Source organism: Camarhynchus parvulus, chromosome 1A (genome assembly GCF_901933205.1).
Source record: "Camarhynchus parvulus chromosome 1A, STF_HiC, whole genome shotgun sequence".
Classification (NCBI taxonomy): Eukaryota; Metazoa; Chordata; class Aves; order Passeriformes; family Thraupidae; genus Camarhynchus; species Camarhynchus parvulus.
Window position 1 is genome coordinate 15,986,555 of NC_044586.1, and position 10,623 is coordinate 15,997,177.

General features: G+C 43.3%; 1 protein-coding gene across 1 annotated transcript; it reads left to right on the forward strand.

Annotated features, from left to right (window-relative positions):
• Window positions 1-6,488: 6,488 nt before the first annotated feature.
• Window positions 6,489-7,706, forward strand: SYCE3 (synaptonemal complex central element protein 3). The gene is made up of 2 exons (XM_030960506.1): window positions 6,489-6,597; window positions 7,537-7,706. Exons 1-2 carry the CDS (start codon window positions 6,489-6,491, stop codon window positions 7,704-7,706), a joined length of 279 nt encoding a protein of 92 aa, XP_030816366.1.
• Window positions 7,707-10,623: the final 2,917 nt, after the last annotated feature.

Below are 10,623 nucleotides of genomic sequence, written 5' to 3' on the forward strand. Positions count from 1 at the left end.
AGAGGGACAGGTTATGTAACAAACAGCATTCATACACTTCTGGCTACAGGTCCCCATTTAAAAAGAATGGGATCTTGGAATAGAAAATCTGTACAAAACCCCCAGGACTCCAGAGGCTGAAAAAACATTCCATCAGGAACACAGTCTGCAAATGAAGAAAGAGATAAAAGACTAATGATATCAAACCATGCTACAGCAGACAGCAGAAACACAGGGTTTTCCACATTCTGCCTTGTCCCTTGGTGTCCCTCCTGCTCGGGCTGTCCATGCATTCAGCCAGAACTTTGGAAAGTTCTGGCAGAATGCATGGACAGACAATATTCCTGAACTTCCCTGCGAGCTTTTCCTGCCATAATGTCCTGGGGGTCTCCATTGTGCTCCGCTGGTGTCCTCAGAAGCCATGGGGTCTAACCCTCATTACACCTCTGCATTTTAGTTCTGGGGACTTTCTTCCCAACAAATCCATGTACGCAAGCCCCAGCTGTTGGTCTGCCCTCCCCTATCATTGATAAATCTTGTGTTAAGAGTTTCAGATTCCTGAGTCCTACTTATGTGAGTCTACACAAGATTATTTGCTTATATGAATCTACACAAGATTATTTGCTTACCTACTTCATAGGAGTGAGAAGCAGTTGCATTTCAAGAGTAAACAACAGTTCTTGTTGAGAGACAAACTTCATTTCACATTCAGCAACTCAATGCAGGTGGCTTGGGGAAGATGCAGCAGATGATGTGATCTCTGCCAACTGTTTTGGCCAAACTCATCTACTCCTATTAACATTTTGTCACTGCATATAATTATGTTGTTATGGGGAAAATTTTAGTTGTGGCACAATCAATACCTTCAGGTATCAAAAGACAATAGTTAATTTAAGAGAGATTTCTTCTTAGCATTATTCTTCCAGCTGTCATTAACCCATGTGTCCAAAATGGTGAAAAGCAGGACTGATTTTTTCATTGCTTGATCTCTCTACAGACACTGGCAGGAGAGGGCAAGGTAGTATTGGCAAAATAGTCCTGTGATATGGATTTTTATCCCCTGAGAAACCAGGGGAGACATTTTCTAGACTGAAAATTTTCTTGAAATAGAAAGATCACTACAGCTGCAGAATGTAGGCTTAGACTCTGATTTCAGCTTTCCTCTCATTCTGGCACTAATTTGCATTGACTCTCTGTAGTGTTTTCTCCATGAAGGAGAAGGGGATCTGTCTTATACCTCATTCTCCATTAAATAGTAGGTAAAATGCAAATAACAGTTCCTCATTTAAATGAGTTCCTTACTGAAATGAGTTATGTTCCACAGGCACCCTCCTCAAGGGCACCTGGAGGAAAACCTATTCAGATTCCTGTTTAAAAATATGACAACTGAAAATCTTTCTCCTTTCAGTTTCTACACCTCCTTACTGTGGAAGAGAGTGTAAAGGGCAAAGGGTTAAATATTCAGGGTAAGGATATGCAAAAGCAGCAATGGCTGCAGCTTTTAATTTCCCCCACCAGTGTCTCTGTTGTGCTCCCAGTCTGACTGGTTGGATAAGATATTTTAATGGTTCAGAGTTCAGGCTTCAGCCTATATAATCCTCCTCATTCATCAACAAGCCTTTCCCCCTGCTTAGTGAAGTGACAGAAGTAATTTATTGTCCTGTGAAAAACAGACTTTTCCTGCTACATCTTGTATTGTATGTGCATCCACAAAGAAAACACTGCCTGTTTAACATCCTCTATCCTTCTCTGTTTTTTCCTTATGATTAAGCATGCTGAAAGGCAGCAGACTGGCAGTTTTATTAACATAACCATCCTCTTTATCTCCAAGACAGCCTGAGCACACATAGAAACCATCCTAACCACACACAGCTGCTGCACCATAGCCTCAAGATGAGTTCTGGGACTAAGCAGCGAACTTATTATTTTCACCTTCTAATATAAGACTTAAAACTGTGGCTTATAGCTGATAGACTGTGACTGATCTTTTGGTCAACATAAGCCCACAGAGAAACTGTAGAAACTCAGAAGCTAAGGGGCTAATGTGCAAGTCTCAAACAACAGCCTGGCAGCTGCAGAGCCAAGCAAGGATGGTTGGTAACAACACACTGTGAGAGAGAAAAACGTGTGGCTGGGGAAGGGGCCATGCAGAGGAAGGACAGCACTTTTCTGAGACACATACCCTTGATGTAGTTTCTGCAGATAAGCACAACATGGCACAGCAGAGGAATGATCTTAAAGCGCAAGGAAACCTCCCATCATTATCCTAAGCATCTGCTCTGCCTCATGAGCTTTGCCTCTCAAAGTAGCAGGTTTTCTTAAGAAAAATTACAAGCCTATTTTTTTAATGGCAATTCTGTTGTGATTTTCAACTCAGCCCTGCAGTATTTGTTATTTGAAATTTCCAAAGGTTGCACCATATGAAAATAAATAAAGTAGAAAACTGAAATGACCTAATGATTAGGCATCAATCTTCAGCAGCCAGCTGAAGGTCCAGTAATTTGCTAGCACTTCCTTTATTCGGGGATTTTACTCAGCTGCTTTTGAACCCCTGCAAAACTTTAGCAACACAATGCTCTGTGATAAAGTTGCATTCATGCAACTTAGGTGAATAAATGTTTGATTTTATTTTGAAGATAGAGTCTCAGCTTCAAACTAGCTACTCAGTTGGCAGTGAAATGAGTGGTGATTGCAAGAGATGAGCAAGTCTGCTGCATAATGAGAATACTAATATACCAAATAATTTAAAAACAGGACTAAGTTTGTGTCTGTGAGGATGAAAAAGGATAACAAGAGACAGCCCAAACCATTCAAGGTTTGGATATTGATCTGGAATGGGACATGACTTGGACCATGGACAATTCAGAAATGGGACTCCGCTATAAACCAGATAATTCCTATCTATTAAATCTTGACAAACTTTGAGTCTTGTTGCTCTTTCTCCAGAAAAAATCTAACCTGATTTTGTCTAGTCCTGCAAACACCTTCTCCAGCTTTTTTTGTTCCAATGATGCAAAGATCATAGAATCACAGAACAGTTTGGAAAGGACCTTCATAGACCATGCAGTTCCAATCCCCCTGCCGTGGGCAGAGACACTTTGCAGTAGTCCATACAGCCTGATCCTGAACACTTCCAGGAATGGGCATCCACAACTTTCTCAAGACAGCCTGTTCCAACTTCTCACCACCCTCACCGGCAAGTATTTTTTCCTTATATCCAATATAAACCTACTCTCCTTAGCCGTGAACCCGCTGCTCGTTGAGCTGTCATTGCCGGCCCTGGTCTGACGTCTCCCTCCATCCCGCAGGCAGGGAGAGATACCCTGAGGAAAGCAGCAGAAGCTTTACGCAGCTTTAAACTGAGGGGTTAAGATGTACTTCTGCGTTACCGTCAGGAGAGCCCCTGAAAGCACCGCAGCCCATCTGGCGCAGCCGCCCTCGCCGCCACGGCAGCTCCGGCGGCTGGGCGCGCTCGAGGGCGGAGCGGGGCCGGGCTGGTGGAGCTGGGCGGCCCTGCTGCTGCGCCGGGGCTGTGGGCACGGAGGGCGGCACCGCCCCTGCTCCGGGCCCCGGGATTGCACCGCGCCGGGCTGGCGGAGGAGGGCGGCCCTGCTGCTGCGCAGGGGCTGTGGGCACGGAGGGCAGCACCGCCCCTGCTCCGGGCCCCGGCACGGCACCGCGCCGGGCACGGGGCGGAGGGAGGCCGCCCTGCCCAGCATGCCCGGCCCGGTCCCGTTTAACATCCTCTGTCCTCCTCTGCTTTTTCTTTATGGTTAAGCACACTGAAAGGCAGCAGACTGGCAGTTTTATTAACATAACCAACCTCTATCTGCAGGACAGCTGTTACACACGTAGAAACCGCTCAGACCACACACACGGCTCGGTTGGATGAATGGGCAGAGCCCAATAAAATGATGTTTGATAAATCCAAGTGTCGAATCCTGCATTTTGGCCACAGTAATCCCCTGCAACGCCATAGGCTGGGGACAGTGTGGATGGACAGTACCCAGGCAGAATGGGACCTGGGGGTACTGGTCAATAGCCGACTGAACACGAGCCAGCAGTGTGCCCTGGTGGCCAAGAAGGCCAACGGTATGTTGGCCTGTATCAGGAATAGTGTGGCCAGCAGGAACAGGGAGGTCATTCTTCCCCTGTACTCGGCACTGCTGAGGCCACACCTTGAGTGCTGTGTCCAGTTCTGGGCCCTCAGTTTGGGAAGGACATTGAAACCTTTGAGCGCATCCAGAGAAGGCAACGAGGCTGGTGAGGGGCTTGGAGCACAAGCCCTGTGAGGAATGACTGAGGGAGCTGGGGGTGTTTAGCCTGGAGAAAAGGAGACTCAGGGGTGACCTTATCACTCTATACAGCTGAGAGGCGTCCTCTCTACCTCAAAGGTGGGTGTAATCAGGTGATGGTTAGTCTATTTCTCCAGGCAGCAACTGACATAACCATAGAACACAGTCTTAGGTTGTGTCAAGGGAAATACACGTTGGATATTGCAGAAATCCGCGGCTCTCTGGGTTTTATATAAGACCGACCCGGCTAACTCGAACCCTCAGCCCACATGGACTGCATAGACGACGTAGGAGACGAGAAGCGCTCTTCCCCACGCGGGAGGGAGTATCCTATTTATTGGCTTGGGCAAGGACACCTCTCGAAACGGAGACCACCCGGGCAGGAAAGAGACCGACACGCCCCCTGCAGTGCCATTTTATACCCCAAGAGGGACGGGGAAAGAGGACCGCGGCCAATGGGATAGCATTAGGGCGGGGCGAGGGGAGGGGCCACCCGTGGGGCGGACCACCAGGGCATGTATAACGGAGAGGGGGGTGTGTGGGAGAGACCATGTGAAAGGGAGGGGGAATAAACCATCCATGTGACCTGACATACCCAGTAAAATTTTCCCATCATCCAGTGCAAACAACAACTAAATAAACTATTTAGTGAAATGCAACAGAATATTAGGAAAAAGTTTTTTACAGAAAGAGTTATAAAGTACTGGAATTGTCTGCCTGGGGAGGTGGTGGAGTTACCATTCCTGGCTGTGTTTAAAAAAAGACTGGATGTGGCACTCGGTGCCATGGTTTACTTCAGCCGTTAGGGTATGGGTTGCATTCGATGATCTTGAAGGTCTCTTCCAGCCTAGTGATTCTGTGATTCTGTCTGTGATGCCGCACAGAGCCGGCCACGGCGGCGTTGGAAGCGATGGGCAGACAGGACACGGTGCCAGGGCACAGCCACAGCCAGAGCCTGGTGCCGCGGAGCGCCAACCGCGCCGCTCTCCCAATCGATTGTGTTCGTGAAACACAGAACCAACTGAGCTCGCGAGCCCGGGCAATGAGCGGGCGGGAGGGGCGGGCACGGCGGCCGGGCGGTGTTTGGTGACCCGTTACCGCCCGCCCCGTCCGTGAGGGCGGGCGGTGGCGGTGGCGGTGGCGGTGGCGGTGGCGGTGGCGGTGGCGGTGGCGGTGGCGGTGGCGGTGGCGGTGGCGGTGGCGGTGGCGGTGGCGGTGGCGGTGGCGGCGGGGCCCCGGCGCCCTGGGGGACGCGGCCCCGGCGGTGGCCGAAAGGTGCCCGTGGTGTGGGACAGCACCCCGGCTTGGGCTCTACAAGGGGGATGGCCGGTTAACCTCAGTTTTACCTCGTTGTACGAAGAGACACTTGGAACACCTAGCGTCCGAGGTTTGGCGCCGGTTTACAATGCTGTAAGGCCATTACAAACCACCGGTCGCGTTCCTTCCGCACATATCGGCAATAAACCCCGGAAAACAGATACCCCCTGAGTCTGAGAAATCATAGGATAAAAACTCTGCAGTGTGATGTATAAAGTCACTACACTGAGGCTCTTCCGTCTCTTTCTTCACAGTTCCGTCCCATCCATTGATGGTTTTCAGAAAAGGAAATTAATGGCAATACTTTGTGTCACATTTTCGATGAACACTAAGGTTCTAAAACTCTGGTTTTGCCCCAAGCACTTTTACATCCTACCATTTCATTCCCTACAACTAAGCAGAGCTTAGGAAATCATAATCACTTACCTGCCTCTATGGTGACAGAACTTTGTGTTTGTACTTAACCTGTCTGGAGCCTGCAATTGTGAAATAAATACTGGTTACAAATGGGGATTTTACAACTAATTTTGAAAATAAGGAGTTGCCCTGGGTCAGAGTATTTTGGGACAGAAGCTGGAAGACAACTGTAACAGGGTAATGAAGTTTGCTAGTGAAGGGATTGACACAATGATCTTTTATAACTGATACCAAAAATCTTTATTTTGCACAAGCACAGCATATTTTAGCTTATTCTTTCTACTAATTTCAAAATGAGTCACAAGTAATACGCAGCATACAGATGACCAGTAACCTTAAAGTCAGATTCTTACTAAATTCACATGTAAATCTAAAAAGTATATGCTTTTATTTTTTTATTGCTATGTTACTTGGTCTCAACTATGAAAATCAATTCACTTTAGAGTAAAATAAAGTAGGAAATTCCTGGTTTCCTTATAGATGGCTGAATCAGAATCTCAGGAAGGAAACTATTATAACAGGGAAAAGATGGTGGAGAACGTTGAAACAGACATGGAGGAACTTCTGGAGGAAATGGAAAAACTAACAGGTACAGGCCTTTTATTAGGAATTATATGGATTTTTGTACTAAAGACACTGAAGATTTATTTTTATATTTATTCTGTAAACTTCTGTGTGATAGAAATGTAATTAATCAATCACCATCAACTAATGCCCTCGTGTTCTTAATTGTGAAAAAGCATGCAAATAATTTAGGTGGTTCAGATGGCTCAGAATTAAAAATCAATAGGTGATGATGCATGCTTAGTTCAGAGTGTTGGTTAAAAAACAGAAATATTACTAAGATGTTTAATGTGCAATTGTTAAAATATAGTCTATAAAATGAGACTTAATTCTAAAAAATGGATACATATCACCTCTCAGATCAGTGTACTATTGTGAATTCTTGATAAAATAAAAGGGGAAGTAAGTAAGTTTACATTAGTACATAAGTGCTAAAACTATTTGCTCAGCTTTATCAGATACTCATTGTTTCAAAATCAATTCCATTATTTAAGGTACTGATTGTTTCAAGATCAATTTCATTACTTAAATTGTCCTTAAAATATTTCATCTCTGCTGCAATCTCCTTGATCTTATTCTTCCTCACCTAACACAAGCTGTAACCAGTCTGGTAGGAGGACTCCTTATATAATATTCATATATTTTAAAACACTCTCTTGACCCTTTCCATTTGATTACCTGTTTTGTTGTCATTTTTAGGGGAAGTGCCCATCCTTGTTTCATAATTTACATCAGTGTACTTTCATTATGAACTATTTTGAGACATTTATAAAGAAGTAATACTGAACAGTCTGTTTAATCTAGTATTACTGTAGGCAGTTTCCGTTTTATTTTCCAGCCTTCTCTGAGATCCGAACTGATAATAATTCAATTTTATTAATTGAATTCGCTTACTGAATTTATTTATTGAATCAGTCATTGCTTTTTCCTGGCCAGAAAATAGTAATACGTGTTGCGTTTGCAGTGGATGCAGCCTGGATGGCTTACAACTACACGGCCATCCAGACCAACTCAGACCTGTTCAAAGCCATGCAGCACTCGGAAGATGTCTTCCTGATGTGCAAAGAGCAGATGGAGAAGAAATGGCAAGAGGTGCTACTGGAATCTAGAGGTGAAGGGGAAAAAAAGGAATAAATTGAACTTGGTCATGCTGCCAGAATGACATTCCTTGGAAAATCTCTTAAGTCCTTTTTTCTCCCAGCTGTGGAGGTTTCACAGGCACTGTGGGAAATGGGCTTTCTTCTTGCTAAGAACTACTTATTTATGAATGTCTGTGGAATTATTTTAATGAGATTGCACATATAGCTTCATATAGTTGAGGGTAAAAGGCAGCACTGTGTGCATTTGCATAATGCCCATCAGTAATTCCTGTAGAGTTTGCACACACAATTGACACACCCTCTAACCTTTCCCCTGAAAGATCATACTCCATGGTCAGCATAACTGGAATTCTTAGAAACCTGAACAAACTGGGGGAATGGGGAGCAGGGCTGCTGTAGAGCACCAGCCTCATGGCATTGCACTAGCCCATGCCTTTCAAAGAAAACTGAAGAATTGCTTACTTTCCCAAATGAAACACAGGTTAAATTTTAGATCTGCAGATAGATTTAGACGGTTTTATTTAGTATTATCATCTAGGTGTTCAATTATATAGTTTTATTATTTAGATAGGCCATCTATAGTTGTTGCATCTTCTTCCATTAGATTTTTAACCATTTATTTTAACTGATTTCCCCAGAAATATTGTTCCTCTCAAACCCTCTGAAGGTGGCATGAAATAAATTTTTTTTTACCATTATAGACTGCAGTGAGTGTGGTGGCATTGCTGCAGAAAATAGTAATCATGTTATAAAACATGCTTTTCTCCATACATTCTTACTGTAAAATATTAGAAAAGGACTAAAAAATTTCTTCTTTAGTCAGGATGTGGATTAAGAGCAGCACCTCATGGTTTGTGGTTTTACATAAATGAGTAATTTATCAGAGATGGAATTCACTGCAATAAGTTTGTAGGATCTTCCCTTTTATTAAAATCAGTCTCTTAACTAGAAAGTAATCACCATGCAGCGAGAGCACCTCCATCTCCTCTGAAGAGGTAATGATTTAAATCACATCTAAGTAATCCCTGAAAGTTTGCCAATGTTTAGGCTGTGTATTTCTTTGAGATTGGTTGATCTAAATTCAGACAAAATGTTTATCCACTGAAGTAAAAAATATGCAGGCAATTTAACTTTGGGTGTTTGGTTTTTTTTTAATACCAAGTATTTCTAGAGATACAAATGGTAAGAACAAACTTTGAACTCTACACTTGACTTTCCCATGGGTAGGTGTTCACTTCTTCCCAAGATTTTCTTTGCAGTTATGTGATGATTACAAGAGGAAAGTTAGGGATAGACAGCAGTGCTTATTCCTAGAAAAACTATACAGCAAGATATTTATATTTTTACTTTGCTATTTTTATCCTTTATTTATTTACTGGGTTATTACTCACCATCTACCCTATTTCAGCCCCCCTCAAGCTTGCAGCAGAACCCAGATAGCCCAAATTGCAACACCTGTATTTTTTGTCACAGGGGTGTGTCCATGAATTTTCAGAAAAAAATTAAGTGGAGTAACAGCCCCATCAAGTGCTCACATAACTGTACCAGTGAACTAGATTGCTGACATCTCTTAACTCCCCAGCACCCATTTTCTGTGATGAGAAGTGTCAGCAGTTGTGTGGGGTGTAACACTGCAATGCTTTAACCATTCATGACACAGCAAAATTTACTGATCTTAGTTATGCACTGCACCTGCTGGCAGGTCAAGAGGCTGATGTCCAAGAGTAACCTATCCAAGAGCCATCAAGTGGAGCCATAAATATTCTCAATACTCTGCTTTAGAGTATTGAGAATATTTTAGAGTATTGTTTCCATTAACAGTTTCTTACCAAGAAACAGATGAGACTTACACAAAGTCTCCTGTATAATTCTGATTGAAATTCTTCTGGTTCAAACTGTGCCCTTCTTTCCAGTGTAAAACAACTGAAAGAGTGCTGAAATGAGAACATTTCACACTCAGGCATCTCGACCTTGTCAGAACATGTCCTAGAGCTCTGTTTAGAATATTTATTTCATTTACTACTACTGCCCTCCAGTTCTTTATTATAGCCAAAATTACCTCAGAAAGGCTCAAGAATCCATATGAGCTGTTTTACCTTTTAGCATATTTTCAAAATTTCAGTCCACATTCTTGCAGCAATTTTTCCTGAAATTGAATCTGTAACAGATTTATTATATATATATAATATATATATAATTATATGTAAATATATCTTTTTACACACACTATTAAAATAATGATCTTTTTTTCTGAAGAACTGTATCACATAGGCACTACTGGCATGAAAATGGCAGTGTATAATTGATTAATTCTATGGACCTTTGTGGTCCTACTCAAGTCACCATTTACAAGTCAAAACTTAGAGCCAAACATTGAAGAATAATGTATTTTGACACTAGTCAGAAAATATAATGAAGCTCTGAGTCTTTTCTATCACATTTTAAAACCTTAAGATATTAATTACTCATCTCATCAGCTGGTGGTACTAAGTCATCAAGATCTATTTTCTGCTCAGTGCATCATTGTCCTGCTCTAGGACTCAAAATTCAGTCATAGCAGCCTTGCTCCATTATTGCAAACAGCACAAAACAGAAAGTTTAAGCTACCACTTATTTGACATGGCCTCCAAAATCTTCTCATCCCATTTACACCTGTGGAAGGATCCCACTGCCACTTGGCTCCAGCAGATGATTTTCCTTACAGCTCTGAGGACTTCAGAGCATGGACTCTCTCTACAGATTCTCTACAGAACCACAGCAGCGCTGAAGGCTCATTGGTTCTCCAAAAAGCCAAACCACCAGAAAGCAGAATGATGTCTAAGGCCATGGCTTTGAACTCAGGATCTGCAAAGAGACTCTGTAAAAAATCCACAACAAGTAACAGACATCCACAGCTGATTTCATAGGCCTCATAGCAAACTATGTAGCACAGGCTTTATTTCCAGAGCTTT

Bases quoted from the DNA above. Each gene is read 5' to 3' on its own strand.
- SYCE3 (XM_030960506.1), top strand. From the start codon at position 6,489: ATGGCTGAATCAGAATCTCAGGAAGGAAACTATTATAACAGGGAAAAG. The intron at 6,598-7,536 runs GTACAGGCCTTT...TTGCGTTTGCAG, and splicing joins GGAAATGGAAAAACTAACAG to TGGATGCAGCCTGGATGGCT.